Below are 26210 nucleotides of genomic sequence, written 5' to 3'. Positions count from 1 at the left end.
CAAACTTTTTATTTTTCTCAAGATTAACACTAAACTTCAGAATGAATAGAATAAATGCCAAAAACATGCTTGCAGTACCTCTCTTGGGAATCCTTTCCACTTGTCTCATGGTATTTGAATCTAAATTGCAAATTTCAAATACACACAGAACAAACGTGATCACTGAATAATATCAGCTATATGTCAATAAAAGAATATTCAGTGAACTGTGGAAAGTCCAGTCTCAAACATGGTTTTAAACAGAACTTATAATAAATACCATTGTTATCTCCAGGTTATAAATTATCTGTACTTTTCCTCAATGGTTAAGTTAATGAAAGTGAAGGATAACCAGACAATGTCGACCAGAAAACCAGACAATGTAACCCAGACAATGTAACTGTTCTTCACTGATTCCAACCAAGGTGATTGTAAAGCTGTGCCAACTTGAAGTTCTTCATTTGTGATATTTGATTAAGGATGTACATATGGCTCACAGATGAAGATAATAGTGTATTTAGCTATAATGTTTCTATATTGTGCCCTCCTCCACCCCAGTCAGACATCCTCAATGTCACCAGGCCAGGAAAGATTTTCTGCTGATATTCACTGTCTTGGCGTGTCTGTGAAGAATGGCAACCCCAGCAAGAAATCAGACTAATAAATGGGTCACAGTATTCGAAAGTAGAGAAAAAGGAGAGAGAACTATTTTCAAAAAGATTAAAACCAATTTACACATATCTTAACCTATAAATGATTATGAATTCTGATTGTTCTCCAGACCTCCACTGACAACACATTTGCTTATATATAAATTCAGATCCAGTCCCTATTTAGAACACATACATTTTTGTGAATACAATCATCTTGATACATTCATATAACTGCAAGAGTATTGAATGAAAGTGTGGAATATCTATATTGGTGGTATGAATTACCCAAACATTACAATTCAGTCTCCCTAAATTCAAAAGCACTGCAGAAGTTATGTCAGTTGTAATTGTCCAGACATAGTTTCAGCTTTAATAATGCCTGTACACAGGGCCATTAGAAAAGATAACAATTTATCATAGGTGGCTTAGAGTTCACACAATCTGCAAGTTCACATCAATCATTACTTCATTTTCCAATAAAACATTGGCCTCAAGCTGTTTCTGCCTATATAATTGGAGCATTAAAAGAAACAAAATGGCAACTTTGAATTTAACACTAATGCAAATAATTAACAGCTTTTGCTTTTTGGTTAGTTTAAAGAGTTGACAGTTAAACGCAGACTTTTTAAGTAGTGGGGGCTATGTACTATTGGATTCCATTGGTTTCTGGGCCTCAATATTTATATGGAAGAATGTGTTGGAACATCAGCAAGATAATTTATGAGGATACAAAAGCATGGCTATCTATCAGCATTTTAAATAACATTTAGATGAATTAATTAATCTATTATATATTATTTTATGACGAGTGAATACCAGAAATTTGGGTATGGGCCTGAATTCGTTTGAATGAATTTTAAAAATCCGCTGATTCCCCTCCCCATCCCTAACACCTGCTCACACCATCACCCAAATTCCTCATGTGCACTTGTCATTTAAACAGCCAACACAAAAAGGTTATATTTCATCCTTAAATGCTGTTTGGAAACTTTTATGTTTGGTGCAAGCTCCATTTTTACCAAAACAGAGAAAATCTTCTAAATAGTCTCGATTTTTCCTGAATTCATTGTAAATGTCCTCTTCTGAAAACTCTCCAAGGTAAGCCTGGCACATTTTGAACAACCTATAGGAGTTAGACAGATGTGTTAATGATCCAAACAAGAGAAATACAATTAAAAATTGAAAAGTAGCAAGTAAATGGAGGAGAACTAAAAGAACAGATAATTTTTGGAAAGACACACAGTGAACCAGTCAGTATTTGAAAATGAAAATGCCAAATATTGCACTGTCTTTCAAATACTCATAGGTTGCTGCATGTTTCCAAATTAGTTTTGTGAACAGAAGAAACTTTAGGTTTCTAATGTCCAGCCTGCTGTTTCAATTCAATTTATACTGAAGAATTTGTGTTACTAGTTATCAATATAATTGTATTTTTTTTCCTAAATTACCTTTTGTGCATTCTTCTCTTTAATTATCCGAATATAACGATTATTTTTCAATCTGAATTACTGAGTAAACTGCCTGTCCAAAAGTCTGCCAATCCAGTTCTTTGACCAGAAAGACATTTACAGTGATTATTATTTGATCCTCCCTATCCTGGTTTCAACTCAGTTTATTGCACACTGGCCTAGTAATTCAACACATAGCTGTGTGTACAATCTTATCTGTTGTGCTTCAATTGATAGAATTCCAAACACTTCTGAATTAGAAAGTTGTGGCTTCAATTCCTAGTCAGTTATGTGATCATAAAATTTGACATTGACTCTCCATGCTGGACTAATAAGCTGTTGTGGCACAGTGATAATGTCCCTACATCTGAGCCAGGAGACCTAGGTTCATGTCCCATCCACTCCAGAGGTGTGCCACGACATCTCTGAACAGGTTAATTAGACAATACTATGGAGTACTGCAATTTTGGTTTTAGAGATACCGGCTTCTGGATGAGACATCAAACAGGCCCCACCTCGCCTTTCAGAGTGTCACAGTGTCCTGTGGTCCTACGAACGTAAATGATCCCATGGGATTATTTCAAACAAGAGCAGTTATCCTGGCAAGTTCCAGGTGATTATTTATCCCTTGATCTCTTGATTAACAGCCCATACACATGATAGATGAAAAGTACAATATAAATGCAAGATTTTCTTTCTTTGCTGTCCACAAAATGAAGTACATCAATACTGTACTTTTGATGTACGGTATTTATAAGCATTTTGAAACATTTCTGAGCAATGCATGAATGCAAGAGTTCCTCCACACATGATAGTATCACTGAGGCAATCTTCACTTTGAAGTTTGTGATGGTTTTAAGTGAGAAGACTGCAAGTCCATTAAGAATAGAAACCTGTGATTGTTTGAGTTAGCCATATCAAACTAGGTGACATCTTTAACAGAATTACTACCATGTCCTATTATTTCTGGAAATTCAGTGTCAAAACTACACAGAAACAATTGTTTAGTTGCGAGTCAATCCACCAAACATTCCCCTGTAACATTTCAACTTATCAACTACACTTATCAAAACATAAATATGTTATCCATCAAAATCTCTAAAGTGAAGAGATACATACAATGGAATATAATAGCTACTACACTTTAGTTATTCAAATTACTGTTTTTGTAATATGTTTACCGTCCTGGCCATGGTCCACTCATCATCATCACTCCTGTAAAATCTTCAGTCTCTAGTCCAGGGCCTGATAGACGTTTAATGCCATTCACCTCTATTACGCCATGCCTGCAAAGCATTAATGGAACAAAAATATAATTTGCACAGGGCTCTATGTCAAGTCACAATGAGGTATGCTCTTAATTATAGATTCAGTACCAGCAAAATCTAACAATGTGGTAGAAGTCTTTTGGAGAAACAAATCTTGACAAATGTGCTGAACCGAATGCCTGATTTAATAATACAGACACAACAGCACAAGACATATCATTAAATGCACACTTTGTTCCAAGATATATCTAAGTATTTAATATGTTTTCAACACACAACAGAACTTTTAAAATAAAAATTGCCTTTTTTGTTCTCCTCTTTTGAAATACCAACTTTTACAGAAGTTGGGTGTCATAGTGCCCTATGACACCTCAGTGAAATGATTATTCTTTATGTGTTAGGAAGAAGCTGGACTGTGACAAGCTTAATTGGAAGAAATAAGCACTGGATTAAGTGATGATAGATGAAATGTATAATGGAAAAGAAGAAGCTCATTTACTGAGTTACTAATCTGGGAATACAGTCTGGTCTTGATTTTGATCACAAATGTCTCTATTTTGCCATTGGAGAGTCAATAGAAAGTGTTATTTATTCTCAATGCTCTACAGTCATCAAATGTTGACACTGAACTATCCTTGCCAATTATCATAGTGTGCTTTGTGCTCTGTGAAATCAAACTCATACTGCTGACAACACTGTTTATTTTCAGTGTTCAATAATTACAACTTATATCAAAATTTGAAAATAACTATCATTATTCCATGCTGTAGGTAATTCTCAAAAAACTTTTCGGACATGGGGCAAGTAACCTTTATAGTAGTTAAAAAATAATTGTAATCTATTCATATAATTTCTTGGACTCCTTGAGGCCTGGAACACCCTGCAGAGATATTGCACAAGCCCTGAGGCTGTGCTTGAACCCCAATTTGAACAGAAGAAGAGCTCTTACTTAAGTATCTTTTTTATCTTTATTGTACCTCAAAATGGTGCTGTATTGTGGTGGCAAAATACTTCAAGATTTATGTGACAATAAATAAATCATTCATCAATTGCTCATTAAAATTATTTCTTGATAAAACATTAAAACCTGAATAAAGCCAATTCATACCTCTTATAAACAAATAATTTTCAGAAACAATCAAGTCATGTGATTACAGATTACATTACAGTGTGGAAACAGGCCCTTCGGCCCAACAAGTCCACACCGACCCGCCGAAGCGAACCCATCCATACCCCTACATTTACCCCTTACCTAACACTACGGGTAATTTAGTATGGCCAATTCACCTGACCCTGCACATCTTTGGACTGTGGGAGGAAACCGGAGCACCCGGAGGAAACCCACGCAGACACGGGGAGAACGTGCAAACTCCACACAGTCAGTCGCCACCTTGTTCTATCAAATGATGTTTTAAAATCTCCGATCTGAACCATAAGTAGTATCAGTTGAAATTTCAGTCAGATCTTTTTATATAATTGTTAATTATCATGATATCTATATTATCTTCACAAATCCCAAAACCTTCTAAGATCTCTGTATTCCTTCATCTCTAATATTTTGAACCTTCACTTGACTAGACCTTAAGCGCTGAAATTCCTTTCCTACACCTCACTAACTCTTTTTCACTCTTTAAAAACCTCCTTAAATTTCTTCAAACAAATGTGCAGCTTCTTATGTGATTTAGCATCAAAGTTTGCATTATAACACTCCTGGGATGTTTTATTGCATTAAAAGTGCTACATAAATAAAAGCTGTTGTTGAGCCATTAGTCCCTTTCTACATAGTCACTTAAATGTCTGCAATAACGCACTCGCAAGTAGCTGCATTTACATAAAAATACAGATTATTATTGAAGTATAAAAATAATTCTACTATGAAATCATTCATAATTGCTGAATTATGACACGTAATCTTGGTTCAAAAATATCTTTATACACGATTATTCATTTTTAAGCCATTCACAAAATTGTACAAGACAAGTAAGGAAGGGGACTTGTCTGGGATTGTGTAAAGGGTCAACTGACAGAAACTCACTTTTCCCAACTCTGGGAGCAGCATTTCTCCAAAGCATCGGTGTAATCAGATTCATTCAATACTGCTTTCCCTTCTTTCACTGCAGAGATTTTTGATTCCCACTTCGAAAGATATTCCTGCATCTTTACAGCACAGAGTGAATAACAATTGTCATTGTTTAAAACTGAAAGTAAAGTCTGTTCTTTTGATAACTACCATACTTTTCTTCTACAGCTGCACAATTTACCATATTGGAATAACAAACTCCCATTCTCAGCCTAAGGTTCTTCATCAAGAGAATTTCTTGCAGTTCCAAACTCCAGTGATACCCATCATATTATTCTCAACTTTGTGTGAGCTTATGGATTAAAATAACTGCCCTCAATGAGTTCAAACATTCTTCAATTCCCAGCAAGATAAAAAGAGGAAGGAATTTGTTATGTGTTGTTCTAATGTTCTTTACTGAAACAAAAAACACCTGGGAAAGATCTGGCTTCCTCTATCAGGACTACTTCTTAGAATGTATTCAAATATCATGCTAACAGGAATGTATTTGTTGTATAAATTAATTTAATAGCAACTAGCAATTAACAACTGATTATGTAGAAAGATGTGACCTACAGCAATTACAATACATGCTGACTGCAATGAGAATCTAACATTACTCATGAAATTTTTAATAATGAATTCAAAAATGTTGTGGGACAGCCCCACCTTATCTCTGCCACTGATTTATCCACAGCTCTTTATGCTGACTGGTAGAGCACTCAAAACAAATTTGCCAGTTTCATATTTAGAAATCTTTAAAACTTAGTGAGGCAACTGAGAACAAAATAAAATTTAACTGTTTGACAGATCTGATTGTCAAAACTCATTTTATATACAAAGAAATACTATTTCCTGGTCCACTCAACCAGTACAGATACTGGAGATATGACTACACTCTACACTTCTGCAAAGCTTACTAAAAATAATTTAAATTTACATAGTGCCTTTCAGAATGTCACAAAGTTACACATAGTCAAAGAAGCACTTAAAGTGTAGCCACCATTATATTGCAGGCATTTTGAATTTGCTTTTTAAAAGCATAAATATATATGTTACTAAAATTTTATTATTTTAAATTGTAGTCATATAGCACAGAAACAGACTCTCCAGTCCAACTCACCCATGCCGACCAAGTTTCCCAAACTAAACTAGTCATTTGTCTCCGTTTGGCCCATATCTCTCACTCCTATTCTCTCATTCCTCATTCCTATTCGTGTACCTGTCCAAATGTCTTTTAAAGGTTGTAACAGTACCCACATCTTCCATTTTCTCTAGCAATTCATTCCATATTCACACCACCCTCTGTGAAAAAGTTCCTCCTAGGTCCCTTTTAAAATTTCCCCTCTCACCTTAAAATTATGCCCTCTAGTTTTGAATTTTACTACCCTGGGGAAAAGACCTTTGCTATTCACCTTATCTATGCCCCTCATGATTTTATACATCTCTATAAAGTCACCCCCTAGCTCTCACTCTCCAGAGAAAAAAGTCCCAAGCCTCTCCCCAAAACTCAAACCTTCCAATCCTAGTAACATCCTTGAAAACCTTTTCTATGCTCTAATTTAATAAAAAATTTAATATTTGTACTGAAAACAATTTTTGAATTGACAGAAATAAACTGTACAGCTATTTTGTGAACCTGATTGAATTAAATGTTATGAAGAAAACGGTGATATGTAGTTACAGTTAAAAGGCTGAGTTTACAGAAAATAAAAGAAAACTGAGTAAGTCTCTAAGTAGGGGGGTACAAATTCCAAAGAGCAGTCAGTAATCGTATAGTGCATTCAACCTACCTGATATGAAATTGCTCTGCAGGAGTCACACTTCAAATAATCAGGCATATGGCCAGAGTGAAACTCCTCGTCATTCAGATTAGGTGATTTCATCTCAATTGTCCCCGATTCTTGAAATTGCCCCGAACTTTGAGAAGCATACTTTCTTTGCTTATCCTTCTGATCACCTGCACTGGTGCTGTTGCACAGACATATAGTTAGAACTGCCACAATAAGAAACCTCATAATGGCCGCTGTGATGATTATTGACACTATATTGCAATCGAGGTTATTGAATATACAGAAGCAAAGGCTGGCATTAAAGATTTCAAATGCTGACGTGGTACTCCTTGGTCTCCTTGTGCTGCACCAATCAGGAAATGAAAAGTAGCAGCTGTGTGATATTAAAACATACTGGAGGAAAGGAAGAAAAACAGACTTGTTATTGAAGTGCTTTCTGATTTTGGAAATCAAACCTAACCCAAATACTTTCTGCTATCTCTCAAACATTTCAGAATCAAAACACAAAATTCTGATTAAATAGTTATAGTTTCAAAAATTATTAGTCTCGAAGGACAGTTGACACTCTTGTCAACTGGAATCTTCTAGTCATCACAACACATGGACAATCTCAGGGTTGGGAAACAGCTGATACCTCTTGCCTTCATCAAACTTAATCTGATCTGGCCAACAGATAATATGGACTTTTCCATCATTTCTGTTCCCTCCAGGTGAGGAACACCTTGTCTGTATTCAGTGTGTAGCATGCGATTTGAATACATGGACAGCCAAAAGATCATGCAGCAAGGATTGTTTATTTCACTGGCACCAGATCACTGCAACTAAGAAAAGAAATTAAAATTAAACATAACAGTATTTAAATGTAATGGAGCCTACAGTTTACATTAGGTTGAGGAACACTTTGTCTCAGTGCTCCTTCCCCTGAATCCACCTTCACCCAAGAACAGTTTATTTTGCCAGAGAGGATCTATTCAACTGCTCCAGTTGCCATGCGACACTGTTGCCACTTGCTGCTAGAAGCCCTGGCACAACAGCTTAAGATTCCCTGCACCCTTCCTCACTGTCACCACCCATTGCCAGAGGTTCTGTTACAGGCATTCCTGCTTGAAACTTGCCATCTTGGCAACTAAACAAAGACTGTGTGCTAAGGAGCTGCATAATTAATAGATTCAATAGTGCCATGGCTAGGATGCTCAATTCTAGCAGTCTTCTTACATCCCAAATGGAAGCAAATTGTAAGGGTTGGGGATATAGCCATAATTTGTTCAAGATCTTTTCACTTCCTTACTTCCAAAGGATCTAAGCTTTGTGGCAAATAACCCACATAGGGGACCTTGGTCAGTCAGGTCTCCAGGAATCATTTAATCAACAGCACATGTTGCTCTAATTTCTTTCTCCCAAAAGGTCCTTCCTATGCTATTTTCCAGGGTAGGAGTAGGCCTCTCACAATGGATTCACCCTCTGGATTCATAAATGCAGGTCATTCCAGGATTTCACATCGCTATCTGACACCACTTCACACAAGCCATCACACACTGAACCCCAGGTTATGCTATAGCACTGAGTGGAATGCATGCTTCCATATCATGTACAAGGATTCTGGCCTGAAGCAACTTCCCTCTGTGAACTGTTTCCTGAGGCTGCCCTGAACCTATTGTAGCCACTCTGTATCAAAGTCCTACGAATACTGTATCTTATTCTGACTTCTGTTATTCCAATTTTGGAAGGTAGTGCAGAGAGTAGCCTATGGATAAATGTTGAGGGTTGGGGTGGGGGGTTAGGTGGTTGATATTATGAGTATAAACTAGCTTTGAAAGGTCCTCAGGCCACTTGTTTGTTCCCAGCAATCACGGTTCACAGATGGTCATGCAGGGTGTAGTTGAAGCTATTGCATTGCTCATTACCACTCTGCATACGGTGTGGTTCATGGTAATGCCATAGACCTTGCAAAGTTCCTTAGCATCTTGATCTTGAAGTTGTGTCCATGATCACTATCAATCTGACATGGTACAATGACACAATCACCCAGTAAAACTCAATTCTACAGTGGAGGCCTTTTGGTCATGGGTAGAAATGGCCTAAGGCTGGTGAACTTGGTGAAGACATTCCATGACTATGAGAACATTTCAACTGGGGACACGGACCATAACATACATTGTAAGGACCTCTAGAAGTCTCTTGGTGACCAGGAATCCCATGCTAGGATAAAAGTCATTTGCCTGCTTCAGCCAAAATTTATTTCTCACAATTTTGACAGCAGTCGCCAATATCAACAGCTGTCTGGTCAGGGCAGTAATTTTTTCTGTTCCTTGATATCCTCCTTGATTATGAACTGACATCAACAATTAATTTTGGAGACTTCATCTGTCTCTCTCTCTCTCTCCTTGTTATGAACCACACAATCACTCCATCCTCTTCCCTGATCCTCTTCTAGCCCGACAGTGTTTTCTGTGACTGTTTAGACTCTCTTTTCAGTTGGTGCTAGGTGGATGGATGGTGGGCCTTCCAGCAATGGTGCAGTCCACTAATGCCAGCAATTAGCTGAAACTGAGGTCCTATTTTAAGTTAGATGGCAAAATTAAATCCAAGCCTGGTTCTAACTGTCTGGACTCGATTTGGATATCACTCAAAAGTGCATTAGTGACAGATTCTTAATTCAAATTTCATAGGTAAATAGGTCACACTGTTGCCTTTGACTTGGGCATGGGAATGGTGTCAACCCATAGGTCCCTCTAGTCAGGCATGGAAAGTTTTCCAACAAAGTTTATGAGCATGTACATTAGTTGTCCACAATTTTGAATCGAAACTGAGAGTTCAGCATTCATTGGGTTTCTGTTGCTTGAAAATGCTGCATTGATCAAAATGTCTCTGAATTTCTAGGAAATAGCCCGTCTCAGGATAGCATTTCGAGTTTCATATTGGAATAATTCTCTAAATTCCTCTCATTTACCTTGACACTCAACCTGGATGAGCAATAACCACTCATTTCTGCCCTTGAACCTGTGGCAGAACACATCCAGATCCAGTGTCAATTTCCAGCACGAAAGGCAGTTGAAGATCTAGATAGCCATTACAAGTGATGAGACAAGCTTTTGTTTGAGGGTGCAAAAGGAGTCTTCACATGCTGGTGTCAAACTCCCAGTGATGCTCCATGAAGTATCCAACCTCACACATTGTTTCTCAACCACTCCCTCAGCATTCTCTGGTTTTCTCAGCAAATCAAGGAGTGGGGCAACCAGCCTTGCACAAATCTCCTATACTAACCAAATAGACCAATGAACCTATGCAGTTCCTCTTTGTTTTAGGCAAAGGCCATTCCTCTATCCGCTAAGATTTTCTCACCATCAGGAGTAATGTCCAACATTTGTCCTGAAAATTTAGCGGTTCTCTGGTTTAAAGTCGTTCAAGTTAAACTTTAGCAAATGGGCTAAGAGAATGTCTAGTCTTGCAAGAATCTCCTCAAATGTCAAACTGAAGGTGAGTATGTTGTTCAGATAGATAAGAAGGGATTGAAAATTAAGATTGCTAAAAGCTTTATCCAACATGCACAGAGGTGGCATGGGCCATGAGAGAGCCTAAAAGGCACACTCACATATTCATAAAGTCCGCCAGTACCTGTTCAGAATGCTGACTTATTCAGCGATATGTCACTGTTATAACTGTGGGTCAAACCAAGACTGCAGAAATAATTGGCACCTAGGAAAACTTGCAATGTTACCTCGATGTTAGGTAGAGGATAAGCATCCTTATAGTCTTTGTATTGACTGACTGATAATCAACATACATCCTCAAATTTCTGTCTTTCTTCCTGACCACAACTATGGGGGTAGATGTATGGACTTGACAACTGAGATGACATTTCACTCCAAAGACGTTTGCAGGTAGCTCTAGACTTCCTCCCAGCGAAGTAGTGGAATCTAGCGCCAAGGAATCTCCACTGGACAAACATCTTTAATTACAATCCTGTGGCTTACCATGTCACAATATCCAATGTCATCATTATCTTTACTAAATGTTTTCCTGTACTTATTAAGAGGAGAAACAAGCTACCTTCTCTAGTTCTCCTCCAAATTGCCAATGTGCAACTTTAAAATGAGGATAGAAATATTTCCCTCAGTCAGCCAATTGCTGATATCTCTGCCTGAAAACAGAGGTGGTTGTCATGTTAACAGTAGTCTCGATTGAATCTCAGCCCGATCACCATTCCAATATCTCGATGTAACAGTTCTTGGGTAGAATCATCCTTAAGGTTTATCACAGAGATAGGACAGCAAGGACCTGATTTGCACTTGCTGTGCAGCAATCTGTTCCAAATATCTCTTCAGCATCAGGGTATAACCCCATCCACACTGACAACAAACTTCCTTAATGGTAGCCTCTTTCCTGGATTTAGTTGTCCAATCATTCCTGTGATCTGGATGATGTGATCCCAAACTTCAGAGAAAGTTAATTGAGTTTTATCACTGTTAAGCCTCAACTTTATTTGGACATTCTCATGTCTATTTGTGCTCAATGGTCCATCAATAGCTTTTCCCTGATTTAATTTAAAAGAGGGATCCAGGAAGATGGGAGCAATTAAAAAGCTTCAGGAATATAAAAAACAGATCTTCTCCTTTGGCTTGCTTGTACTCATAAAAACTGTCCCCCAAAACCCTTATCAGTACCTCAAAGAGCTACTATGAACTTCTTTAAACAGCTGTACCTCTGCCAAGTATTTCCTGATGGCTTTCTCTATGCATTGCATCACAAATGCCAGATGCTGACTCACGTTGAGGCCCTTGTATGCCACAACCAGTTCGGCATAGTCAATCCAATTTTCAATTGCTGGATCATGAGGTGTTTCCAGTCTTCCCCCAAATCTGTCCAGCGCCTTATTCATTAACAAGTAGAATATCTAACCAAGTGTATCAATTCCTTCTTGCAGTGTTAAGAAAATGCACAGGGGGAGTCTCGCCCTGAATTTGGCCTAAAGGTCCAATTTCCTGAACTAACACTTGAACATCCAATGACAGACACTGTTACTTTCAATTCCTCTGCCATGATTTGATGCCCATGCCTGTGTTGTGGAATCCTGCCAACTATATCAGAAATGTAAAATGCAATTTGAACACATTGAACTGATGACCCAAAGATCATTAAGCAAGGATTTTTTATTCCTTTGGCATCAGGCCAATACAAACATGAAGGGAAATTAAGGTTAAACAAGCATGTACAGTATACACATAAGATGAAGCCTGCAGTTCACATTAGTTTGAGGAAATCTTTGTCCATCTGCTCCTTCTTTCCATGAGCCCCCCTTCCCCCAAACGCAATATTTTTCTTAAGAGGGTCCATTGAATGCTGCAGCTTTCTCCCTCACCATCCTTACCTGCTGGTGGAAATTCCATGACAAGTGATTTTCTCCAAATGAGATGGAAACCCTACATAGTAATCAAAGTCTGCAGCATTCCCCATTATGCTGTGCCTTGTGTTTGTCTTCTACTGCACTGCTCAATGTCAGTGAAAACTTATGAACTCTACAAATATTTCAGTTGGGTGTGGAAGCGACAGTGATGCAAAAGATGATTATATAAAGTAAAATGTATTCTGCAGAATTCTAAAAGACCATTATGAAGTTGAAATTGGATCAATCCACATCAACAAGTTCAACTGAATTTACGTCTCAAAATAAATGTACTTATTACAGTGTGCATACTAATCCAAACGGATGTCTAAAAGTCTAAACAGATGTTCCTTGGAACTGGAAAACTTGCACTGTATACAAACTGGTCCATCAGACAAAACTTGGTCAATTAGTCATCTGAAGGAAAATTCTGCATACGTTCTCTTCATTCCCGATGAAAGATATCTGCAAGCCCTTTGCCTCTGTATACTGCCTCAGTTAAATCAATGTTCCCATTAATATCAAACAGGAGACACTAATGGAGCTTTATGTTCTGAATTAAGGTTTATCGAACATTGTGCAGAGGCTCTTTCCAAACCAATATAATTTCAAACAGGAAAACCATTGGTTAAGAATTATCAATGCAAGCAATTATTATTCCTCTTTGGGCAAGTTTAAAGAGTCTTGCAGGCTGTTTGTGCATACTGAACAATATGATTCCTCTATCCAAAAGATAATTGTGAAGCTGTCTGTGAAATTATCATATTTGTGACACTTCAGCATTTTTACCCATCCCCATATTTTCATTAATTATTGCTAAACCTGCCCTAAACTCCAGTGACACAGATACTATTTAATCGCCTATAAAAGCAAAATACCGTAGAGACAGGTCTGAAAGCACTTAAGAACGATCATATTAGACTCGATATGTCAACTCTGTTCTCTCTCCACAGGTACTGCTCGACCTGAGTTTTTCCAGCACATTCCATTTTATTAACCATGTACCTTCTTTTGGGCAGCAGCATGTTCATTAACTCCAAACCCATTCAAAACACTAAGTTTATCCAGCTAACCACTGAAGCAATGAACCAGCAAAATATCCTATCCCTTCATAGGCATTCTATTTCATAATCCACACAACAATAATTCTTCAAGGTTTCAAGCTTTCAGAGGTTATCAAGCTTAAGATTACATAAACTTAATTTAAAGACACATTTTAAGTATACGTTGTCAACATCTATTTCCTGCTGCATTTAAATGGGGTTGTCACCTGATAGAAGATTGCTCAGCAATTCAAGGAGAGAATTTCAGAGACTATGGCCTTATTTTCAGTTTGCTTTCCAGCTTCACAGTATATCAGAGGCCTTAAAATAATAAAATTTACTACAGAGAAAATACATTTCTATCAGTTTCTTTGATATGAGATCTAAACCTTGCCTGTTTTTTGAAATCTTGAGCATGTGTATAGATGATTAGTATTCAATTTCCTTTCTGACTTTGCCTGCTGTCAGTTTCAGACAGGAGTTATTTTCAGTATCATGTCTATCTTTAATTTGTTTCTCTAATTTCTGCATGAACTTGTTGGCCAGGATTTTGACATGGGCACTGCTTTGAGGAATGAAATCTTTTGTACATCCTCCATTTGCTTGGTGGACATATTAGTAGGTAAATGAATAATAATTCATTCACAAGAAATTTTAAGTAATTAACAATAATTCTACCAAATCTTTTCCCTTTCTTGGTAACGGGCAGATATTGCTGCCCCCTTCTTAATCCTCCATATATTCCTTTCTCTAACCTTCATTTGTCTACTTCAATCAATTTGTTAAATAAGAATAAAAAACAAAAAGATTAGTCAATCTGAGTTGTATCACTTGTAGCACAAATCCTGCAGTCAAACATCCACATACATTATGAATATCCCATTGAATGTCTGTGCCCCAGGTAGATTTTTCTGAACATTTATCACATCTGCTTTTCAGTCACTTAACTCATGTTTTCTGGTTTCAACCACTCTGACTTTGGATGAATGTCCTGGGTCACCTTCGAATACTATGCAGCTCAAATATGAACATATGAATAAGGAAATTCAGTAGGCCAAATGAGAGTCTTTGATTTTTATCTATGATGTAAACTTTGAATTTAGAAACAATGAACAGTAGAAAAAAATAGCATAGACCATTGTGACCATTGTGTTTTGACAAGCATCTCCAATGCTTTTTGATGACCACTCCCTGAGCCAAATAAAAGCCTCAACCTCAGCCAAAAAAATGTAGTAATGGCACAACTTTAAAAAAGCTCTAGCAAAGGAGGCATTGATTACACAGTATAAAAAGAAAACACCCTGAAGTACAAGAGTATATCTCTATGACTCTTTGACTCTAAAAGAGTTCACAAGAAAAAGAAGCATTTGGTCTACATAGCTTGTCCACTATTCAATATAATCATGGCTGATTTCTGGCTTCAAACCCATTCTCTCCCACTCCCCGTATGTCTTGAAGTCCTGGGAGACAAAAAAAATGTCTATCTCAGGCTTAAAATATTCAATAATGGAGCATTGACAACTCTCATGGACAGAGAATTTCAAAGATTCACAATCCTTTTAGTGAAATAATTTCTTCCCATCTCAATAGAGAATAGACAATAGGTGCAGGAGTAGGCCATTCTGCCCTTCAAGCCTGCACCACCATTCAATAAGATCATGGCTGATCATCCTTAATCAGTATCCTGTTCCTGCCTTATCTCCATAACCCTTGATTCCACAATCCTTGAGAGCGCTATCCAACTCTTTCTTAAATGAATCCAGAGACTAGGCCTCCACTGCCCTCTGGGACAGAGCATTCCACACAGCCACCACTCTCTGGGTGAAGAAGTTTCTCCTCATCTCTGTCCTAAATGGTCTACCCCGTATTTTTAAGCTGTGTCCTCTGGTTCGGCATTCACTCATCAGCAGAAACATGTTTCCTACCTCCAGAGTGTCCATTCCTTTAATAATCTTATATGTCTCAATCAGATCCCCTCTCAGTCTTCTAAACTCAAGGGTATACAAGCCCAGTCACTGCAGCCTTTCAGCGTAAGGTAGTCCCGCTATTCTAGGAATTGACCTCGTGAACCTACGCTGCATTCCCTCAATAGCCAGAATGTCTCTCCTCAAATTTGGAGACCAGAACTGCACACAGTACTCCAGGTGTGGTCTCACCAGGGCCCTGTACAGCTGCAGAAGGACCTCTTTGCTTCTATACTCAATCCCTCTTGTTATGAAGGCCAGCATGCTATTAGCCTTCTTCACTACCTGCTGTACCTGCATGCTTACCTTCATTGAGTGGTGTACAAGAACCCCCAGATCTCTCTGTACTGCCCCTTTACCTAAAGTGATTCCATTTAGGTAGTAATCTGCCTTCCTGTTCTTGCCACCAAAGTGGATAAGGATCCATTTATCCACGTGAAAGTGCATCTGCCATGCATCTGAGCACTCACCTAACTTGTCCAGGTCACCCTGTAATCTCCTAACATCCTCATCACATTTCACCCTGCCACCCAGCTGATGAAATTTGCGAATGTTATTGCGAATACCATCTTGTATATCCTGAAGATAGATTGTAAAAAGCTGCGGTCCCAGTACTGATCCGTGCGGTACCCCACTGGTCAGTGCCTGGCATTCCGAAATGGAGGGGTGGAGGAGTGTGGAAGGATGAGAGAATGCAGGCTGCAGCCCTATGAAGCAGGGGGAGGGCTTGCAGTTGGCCTGTGTGGGGATGTGGGAGACTACAGGAGCCTGGTGGGCAAGGGCTGGCCTGAAAGGCAGCTGGAGGGACGGAGGGAGGGAAGCACGCACGGAGGAGGAAGAGCAAAGAGAAAAGAGAAAAAAAAGCCAAAGGGGATAAAGAGAAAGAGCAAGAAAGAAAATGTGGCTGGCCAGCACGCCTTGAAGTAGGGAGAAAAGGCAGGGGCCAGCGCCTACGGCCATACTAGTCTGAAAACCATCCACGATTTCTCGAGCCACCTCCTTCAGTAGCCTGGGATGTAGACCATCAGGCCCCGGGGACTTACCAACCTTCAAACCTAACAGTCTCTCCAACACCAATTCCTGGCAAATATAAATTCCCTTCAGTTCAGGTCCTTCAGCCACTGGTACCTCAGGGAGATTGCTTGTGTCTTCCCCAGTGAACACAGATCTGAAGTATCAATTCAATTCTTCTGCCATTTCTTTGTTCCCCGTAATATATTCCCCTGTTTCTGTCTACAAGGGCCCAATTTTAGTCTTAACCATTTTTTTGCCTTTCACATACCTAAAAAAACTTTTACTATCCTCCTTTATATTATTGGTCAGTTTACCTTTGTACCTCATTTTTTTCTCTGCATATTTCCTTCTTAGTAATCCTCTGTTGTTTTTTAAAAGCTTCCCAGTCCTTCGTTTTCCCACTTATCTTTGCTGTTATCCTTTTTCTCTTTTAATCTCAATCCTAAATGATCAGCCCCTTACCATGAGACTGTGCTCATGTTCGAGAATCCCTGACCAGCAGAAACAATCTCTCCGCATCTACCCTGTCAAGTCCCACAAATTCTTCTAAACTCCAGACAGTACACATGCAACATATTCAGCATCTCATCATAAAAAGGCTACTGTTATTTGAGGTAAATGAGATAAGTCATGTTTTGCTTTGAGGAGGGAGATAGCCAGTATTTGGACCATTTTCATCACATGGACAATTGATATAAATTAAGATATCATATTTTGTGCCCTATTTGTGATAAAGAAATGTGCCTCCCAAGAAGAGAGTGAGCTATACTAGTCAGGAAGGGCTTTAAGTTCTATCACCAGTCCTGAGTCAAACTTGTTGGGTGCTGGCAAGGGCATTATCATCAACAAGAAAGAAAAAAATCCAATGTTCAGTCTTTGGATCCCTAATATGAATCTCCTGCAGGAAAGGTGCGGCTATGAATATAAGAACACAGTCAAAGAGTTATTCAGAACAGAAACAGACCCTTCAATCCAACCTGTCCATGCTGATCAGATATCCTAAATTAATCTAGTCCCATTTGCCAGCATTTGGCCCATATCCTCTGAAACCCTTCCTATTCATATACTCATTCAGATGCCTTTTAAATGTTGTAATTGTACCAGCCTCACCACTTCCGCCGATAGGTCATTCCATACACACACCACCCTCTACATGAAAACATTGTCCATTAGGTCCCTTTTAAATCTTTCATCTCTCACCTTGGACCTCTGCCTTCTAGTTTTGGACTCCCATTCACTGGGGAAAATACCTTGGCTATTTACCCTATTCATGGCCATTTATAAACCTCTCTCAGGTCACCCTTCAGCTTCAAACTCTCCAGGGAAAATAGCTCCAGCCTATTGAGCCTCTCCCGAAAGCTCAAACCCTCCGACCCTGGCAATATCCTTGTAACTTTTTCCTGAACCCTTTCAAGTTTCACAATGTCCTTCCTAGAGCAGCGAGACCAAAATTGCACACAGTATTCCAAAAGTGGCCTAACCAATGTCCTGCACAGCTTCAACATGACCTCCCAACTCCAATACTCTATGCACTTACCAATAAAGGCAAGCATATCAGACACTTTCTTCACTATCCTATTTACCTGTAACTCCACTTTCAAGGAACTATCAACTTGCACTCCAAAGGTCTCTTTGCTTAGCAACACTCCCAGGACTTTACCATTAGGTGTACAAGTCCTGTCCTGATTTGTCTTTCCAAACTGCGGCATCTCACATTTACCTAAATTAAACACCATCTGCCACTCCTGGGATTGGCCCATCTGATCAAAATCCCATCGTACTCCGAGGTAACCTTCTCCACTGTCCACTACACCTCCAATTTTGATGTCACCTGCAAACTTACTGACCATACCTCCTATGATCTCATCCAAATCATTTATATGCTTGATGAAAAGCAGTGGACCCAGTACCAATCCTTGTGGCTCACTGCTGGTCACAGGTCTCCAATCTGAAAAGGAACCCTCCATCATCATCATCCTGTCTTCTACATTCAGGTCAGTTCAGTGTCTTCCTGTATTCCATGTGATCTAACCTTGCTAACTAGTTCACTATGAGGAATCTTGTTGAAGCCTTTCTGAAGTCCATATAGATCATGTCCACCACTCATCAATCCTCTTCTAGTCTACTCAACATGAGTAGACTCAAAGTTTGGGAGAAGATTTGTAGCTTTGGTGCTCGTTGTTGTGGTTCTGTTCACCGAGCTGGGAATTTGTGTTGCAGACATTTCGTCCACTGTCTAGATAACATCCTCAGTGCTTGGGATCTTCCTGTGAAGCGCTTCTGTGATGTTTCCTCCGGCATTTATAGTGATTTATATCTGCCGCTTCCGGTTGTCAGTTCCAGCTGTCTGCTGCAGTGGCCGGTATATTGGGTCCAGGTCGAAGTGCTTATTGATTGAATCTGTGGATGAGTGCCATGCCTCTAGGAATTCCCTGGCTGTTCTCTGTTTGGCTTGTCATATAATAGTAGCGTTGTCCCAGTCGAACTCATGTTGCTTGTTATCTGAGTGTGTGGCTACTAAGGATAGCTGGTCATGTCGTTTTGTGGCTAATTGGTGCTCATGGATGCGGATCGTTAGCTGTCTTCCTGTTTGTCCTACGTAGTGTTTTGTGCAGTCCTTGCACTGGATTTTGTACACTACAGTAGTGTACTGAGTAGACTAAAACACCACTTATCAAAAATCCTGCCACTCAGTATTTGGCCTTGAAGATGGTGCCTTGAAGTATGAGTGGATAACAAACATTTATGCATCACAACAACAAGAGGCAGTATAAGCACAGAAAGAAACTTCAAGAAAATCAAAAACTTTTAACCATCTAATGTCCGAGTGCCTGTGGAAGTCCTAGAAAAGCAAACATGCTTATTTAGATAGCATCTGTCACAACCCCAGAACTTTCTAGAATACCCTGTAGCAATTTTTGAAATACCAATACACTGATCGCTGTAAAGTTAGAAATGTAGCAGACACTTTGTGTGCAGCCAGCTCCCATATTGGCAACAATTACCAGTTAAGCTGTTTTGCAGAGGGATAAACATTCGTCAAGATCCTGGAAGTAACTCCTGAACTTCTCCAAGAAATGGTAAAACATCCTAAAACATTTCACACGTGCGAATCTCAAATAAATTTAGATTCAGATTGGAATGTATTAGTATAGATGATCAAAAGCTTTATCAAAAAAATTTCATGGAATGACGTAAAGGAGGTAAAGTTGATAGAGTGATTGAGAAGTTTAGGGAAGAACTTCCATAGTTCTGAGCTGCCAATGGTAAAATGATTAAAATAGAAGATGAACAAAAAGCCATAATTGGACAAGTGAAGTGATACTGGAGGAATATATGGCTGGAAGAAATTATAAAGATAGGAAAAAACAAGGCCATGGATAGTTAGTGGCAAAATCATGGCACTGGTGTCATGGGAATTTCACTTGTTTCATAATCCAGAGATCTAGGCTAATAGCCTAGGTTCACAGGTTCAAATCTCACACAACAGCTTACTTGAATTTGAATTAATGAAAAAAATGAATTAAAGCTAATATCAAGTATTGGTAATCATCACTGATTGCAGTGAAAAACCACATGGCTCACTAAAGTTCTTTAGAGAGAAAAGTCTCTTCTTACCCAGTCAGACTTACATGTGACGCCAGATCCACAGAAATGTGGTTGACTCTCAACTACGCTTAAGGATAATTAGGGATAGGCAACAATTGAGGACATCACCAGCATCACTCACATCCCACAAAAGAATTAATCAAAATCCCAGCAACATGTACATTCAGATATGGTGGCCAGTTTCCATTTGGTGGTTACACAGTGGCCATGAGATACATGACTGCAACCATCCCAAATTGAGCCAGCCTCTTCTTTACACAATCACACAATTGTTATAGGAGGCCATTCAGTTCATCCTGTCTGTGCGGCCTTTCTTAATTAGCATTCTTATTCTTGCCATTATTTGCCTTCTCCCTGTAATCTTATGCATTGTCATTTTTCAAGTACAGTCGGTTCTGCTATAACATGCATTTCCTTAATGCGAATTGGGTTTAACACGATTGAAGAATTTAGACCATTATTTGTAGAATGCAAACATTCCTTATCTGTACTGGCTATAATGCAATTCCAGTCACATTGGTTTTCTTATAACGTGGGATCACACGGGAACCGAACATTATATCAGAACAGACTGTAACAATCTAACTTCCTTTAGAATAGAGCTTTTTCACCTGCCTCTATACACTCGTATACAATGTATTCCAGACCCTAACTATTCACTGTGAGAAAAAAGCTTTTCTCATGTCACTTTTGTTTCTTCTGCCACTCATTTTAAATCTGCGTTCCTTGATCTTTTCACAAGTGGGAGGAATCTCTCTCTATCCACTTTTTTCAGATTCCCCATGATTTTGAATACCTTCTCCTCTAAGTCTTCCATTGTCCAAAGAAAACAGTCCTACCTTCCAATCTACTTTCATTACTGAAAATCTTTACCCTGAAATCACTGTCATCAACCTGTTCTGCACATTCTCCAGTGCTTTCACATTCATCCTAAAGTGCAATGCCCAGAACTGTAAGAAAGCCCTAGTCAAGGCTGAACTAATGTTTAGGGTGTAGGTTTGCTTGCTGAGCTGTAGGTTTGATATCCAGACGTTTCATTACCTGGCTAGGTGACATCATCAGTGACGACCTCCAAGTGAAGCAAAGCTGTTGTCTCCTGCTTTCTATTGGCTAGGTGACCAAACAGGTGGATGAGGGTAAGGCGTTTGATGTGGTGTATATGGATTTCAATAAGGCATTTGATAAGGTTTCCCACGATAGGCTATTGCACAAGATGACTGAGGGTAGTGATTGATGGGAAATGTTCATCCTGGAATTCAGTTACTAGTGGTGTATCTGTTTTAGAGTTTTGCGTGCAGTTCTGGTCACCGCATTATAGGAAAGATGTGGAAAGGGTTCGGAGGCGATTTACTTGGATGTTGCCTAGTATGGAGAGAAGATCTTATGAGGAAACGCTGAGGGACTTGAAGCTGTTTTGTTAGAGAGAAAAAGTTTCAGAGGTGAATTAATTGAGACATATAAAATAATCAGAGGGTTAGATAGGGTGGATAGTGAGAGCATTTTTCCTCGTATGTTGTTAGCTAGCACGAGGGGACATAGCTTTAAATTGAGGGCTGTAGATATAGGGCAGATGTCAGTGGTAGTTTCTTTACTCAGAGAGTAGTAGGGGTGTGGGACACCAAGCCCGCAAAAGAAGTATACTCGCCAACTTTAAGGGCATTTAAATGCTCACTGGACAAAAATGGAATAGTGTAGGATAGATAGGCTTCAGATTGGTTCCACAGGTCAGCACAACATTGAGGGGCAAAGGGCCTGTACTGTGTTGTTATGTTCTAGCACCCAGGAACTAGAAGAAGCCAAGGAAACAGACTTATACCCCATATTCAGGAACAATGGATACTTGATAAGTGCAGTCCTCTGATTCCTACACAACAGACCTAAACAAAACACAACACTCCCACAGACTCTAGCTACCCTGCCATACGTTAAAGATATCTCGGAGATGACGACCAGACTACTCCAGCCCCATGCATTATGGTAGCCCACAAACCTACCACCACACTGAAACAGCTCCTGATGAATTTAAAGGACCCCGTACCAACAACCAGCAGAACGAATGTCACAATTCAAAATACTCTGCAAGGACTGCAACAAACGTTATATTGGACAAGCGGTCAGAACACTAGCCACCAGGATACATAACCATCAAAAAGTCACCAAAAGACATGACCAACTATCACTAGTATCCAACTATCACTAGGATTCCTGAAGAAGGGCTTATGCCCGAAACGTCGATTCTCCTGTTCCCTGGATGCTGCCTGACCAGCTGCGCTTTTCCAGCAACACATTTTCAGCTATCACTAGTATTCATACACACAGACAAAGAGGGACACCAGTTCGACTGGAACAATACATCCATCCTGGGACAGGCTTAACAAAAGCACACACGGTAATTCCTAGAAGCCTGGCATTCAAACCGGAACTACATGAACAAATATATGATTTGGACCCCATTTACCATCCTTTTAAAAAAAGAACCGTAAGTGATAACACCCACCACAACAGACCAAGACAAATAAATAGCAAGTGGGACAGAACACCAGCACTTCATTGGAGGCTCACTAATGATGTTACATTGTATGGTGACAAAACGTCTAAGAATAAATCTACCATCTCAGTGACCAAACTTACAACCCAAAAAATTCCAAGCCTATCTTTATAATTTTAACCCTCTAGACCTGGCGACATCCTCATAAGTCTTTTCTGAACCCTCTCCAATTTAATAATATCCTTCCTATAGCAGGGCCACCATAACCATGCACAGTACACCAAGTGGCCTCACCAACATCTGGTACAACCTGGGTCCCCACTCCTATACTCAGTGGTTTAAAGCACTTTCTTAATCACCTTGCCTTCCTGTGAATTCAAAGAATTATGACCCTGAACCCCTAGTTCTCTCTGTTCAACAACACTACAGATTCTTGAGGTGAACGTTAGTTACCTCAGTTGACCAAAGAATTCAGGTGTGGTGCAGAATAAAATCAAAAGCACAGGTTTAATCCCCATACTGACTTTGGCAATTCAGGCAGGCCCTGTAATCTCACCTTGCCCCATGCTTTCTGCAGGGGCTATTCAAGCTATTGGTAACCAATTCTCTCTCTCTCTCTCATTGAGAGTTATAGTCTTTTGTGGGCCATGACTCTCTACATTGGCAAGGAGTCTATCTTATGCGTGGTGCCTGTCTTCCACCTGATTACTTTCCTGAAGAAGGGCTCATGCCCGAAATGTCGATTCTCCTGCTCCTTGGATGCTGCCTGACCTGCTGTGCTTTTCCAGCAACACATTTTCAGCTTCCACCTGATTACGGCAAAATGGAACCTGCCTCGGCACCTGGAAGGTCAATGTCCTCTCACACACCCACCCTTACCTAGCAAGTGAATGAATGCATCCATGGCTCAAGCTATAAAGTGAAGCTCCTGTACATAACTCATAGGTCACTTGGCGTAGAAGCTCAGAGCCTCATACTCTATAGTGTGCTGCGTTCAAATCCCAATTTTAGCAACTGACAAAATTTGAAATCAATATGAAAGATCGAATGACAGGCATGGAAATATGGACACTGCAAATTTCCATTAAAACCCATCTGGGTCGCTAAATGCCTGTGAGGGAGAGGAATCTGCCGTATTTTCCTGTCTGACCTCTGTGGTTCCAGACCAACAATAATGTGGATGACGTTTAACTGCCCTCTGGACAATTCTAGATACATAATATATATATAAAACCTGCATTTACAAAGAGAGCAAGGGAATAAAAACAAAGAATTGGAGAAAACAAAGCGCGGTTCTGGCAGCATCTGTGGGATGAATAGACCACTTCGGGGCTGCACTTTAAAGAGAATGTTGTTTTCCTTTATGTACTTATTTCTTCCGATTTGTCATGTTGAGCGCAGGGTGGAAACCTTTGACAGGTTGTGTCTGTTCAGCAATATTCAAATTCTGTATTAACAAACCAGTTATTGTGCCAAATACGACAATCCCAAAAATAGCTCGTAAACTCAGCTTTAAGTACGTTTCTGACTGCGGGATTTTGCATATAACGTCTACGAACAACCCTTCCCTCTTCCAAGTGGGATTACTAACATAAATTTTAAAAGACGATATTTAAATACGACCAGTCTGAATCAAACCCACTTCCGCTCGAACTCTCGCCGCTCTCCGTTTTCCCGCTCAAGCTGACAGAACCCGCCCTCTTCCCCACCTCCATTTCCTATTGGTTGGAATAATCACTATAGACCTTCATTGAGAAGGCGCTGCACAGCCTTCCCCGCCCCTAAACACCAGCTCTGCCAATAGTAGCATGGAACCTCCCCCATACCGGAAGATGATTGGTTTAAAGCATGAGGGCGGAGACGATTGACATCAGAGATGACCAGTGAACGATAGATCTCTAATGATTGACGGCCCATATGCCGAATAAGAGCGAGACGCACATTGCTTAACATCCTGTCTGGCCACGCGCTGAGGCCGTCATTCCCTAACGGCTAGTGCACGTGGGTGTAGTGCTGGACACGTGTGCAGTTCAAACATGGTTTCTGGTGGAATTATGGGCAATGGGCTTGACATAGTCAAGTGAGAGTATTGGATGCAGGCAAAATGTCATGCTGTGGAGGAACTGGGGGGTTACACACATTTTGTTTGTATATATAACTTCAGTGAAATTCTATTCTGAAGCTTTCATGCCATAATATTGACATTCACCCTTGCTGGCTGAGGTTAACATAAAGATCCAGCATTCTGAAACTTCTCACTTGTCTCAAGATCTCAGATTAAATTTAGTTCCGGTCATCTCTTTCTATAATGAGAGAGCAATCCCTAGGTCTGCTGGGACTATGACAACTTTTATCTTTGAGAGTGGTGCTGGACAAGCACAGCAGGTCAGGTGGCATCTGAGAGCAGGAAAATTGACATTTCAAGCAAAAGTCCTTCATCATTCCTGACTCTAATCTCCAGCATCTGCAGTACCCGCCTTCGCCAACTTTTATCTTTACCATTCCCGATTTCATAATTATCTGAACCACAACTGAGGTTGTACATGCAAGAAGTTTGATTTTCTGATGTCCAGTCCAACGTTAGTTTGGGTTAAAGGTATCCAAGGAGGTTTTACCATTCTGTATCCAGCTGCTGCCAAGCACCAACTCCCTCCCCACTGGCCTCCTAACCACAATCTTTCCGACAGTGTTTCCCAACCTTTGATGACATCCAGTTGTATGACATTTTGATCTCTTACTATAAATTCTCTATCCTATGATCCTACTCCACTAGCTACCTGATGAAGGATCAGTGCTCCGAAAGTTTGTACTTCCAAATAAACCTGTTGGACTATAACCTGCTATTGTTTGATTTTTTTTAACTTTGTCCACCCCAGTCCAACACTGGCAACTCCACACCATGAATTGAGAGGAGTGACCATTTACTTGGATATAAACTGTTGCATTATACTCAAGTTTACAGTATCTGCTTTTGATAACAAATTATATAACTGAAATGTTAACAGTGTTTTTCTCCATCCCTAGATATCTTCTTGACCTGCTGAGCATTTCCAGCATTTTCTGTTTATATTGCAGATTTTAAGCATCTGTAGTATGACAAAGTACCCACGAGACAGCTGTCTTTCCATGATATCCCAGTGTGAATTTCTGAGTTCGTTTGAAAAGTACTGAGTATAATAGTTCAGATCCAGCTGAAATTTTGTGTTCATTTCTGGGCATCACATTTATGGAATCATAGAGTTGTACAGCATGGAAACAGAACCTTCTGTCCAACTCATTCATGCCGATCAGATATCCTAAATGTAGTCCCATTTGGCCAATATCCCTCTAAACCCTTCCAATTCATAAACCCATCCAGAAGCTTTTCAAATACTGTGATTGTACTGGCCTCCACCACTTCCTTTGGCAGCTCATTCCATACACGTACCACCCTCTGTGTGAAAAAAATTACTTCTAACGTCCCTTTTATATCTTTCTCCTCTTACCTTAAACCTATGACCTCTAGCTCT

General features: G+C 39.7%; 1 protein-coding gene across 1 annotated transcript; it reads right to left on the bottom strand.

Moving 5' to 3' along the window:
- LOC122540541 (marginal zone B- and B1-cell-specific protein-like) lies at positions 1 to 24618 on the bottom strand. Its single transcript, XM_043676406.1, has 6 exons — positions 24528 to 24618; positions 24344 to 24419; positions 7201 to 7378; positions 5384 to 5505; positions 3262 to 3366; positions 1 to 1755 (listed from the first exon to the last, which is right to left on the bottom strand). The coding sequence occupies exons 1-6, from the start codon at positions 24616 to 24618 to the stop codon at positions 1590 to 1592; spliced, it is 738 nt and encodes a 245-aa protein (XP_043532341.1). The 3' UTR covers positions 1 to 1589.
- Positions 24619 to 26210: the final 1592 nt, after the last annotated feature.

Source organism: Chiloscyllium plagiosum, chromosome 35 (assembly GCF_004010195.1).
Source record: "Chiloscyllium plagiosum isolate BGI_BamShark_2017 chromosome 35, ASM401019v2, whole genome shotgun sequence".
Taxonomy (NCBI): Eukaryota; Metazoa; Chordata; class Chondrichthyes; order Orectolobiformes; family Hemiscylliidae; genus Chiloscyllium; species Chiloscyllium plagiosum.
The sequence above is the reverse complement of the archived record's forward strand: the minus strand, read 5'-3'. Positions and strand labels throughout refer to the sequence as shown.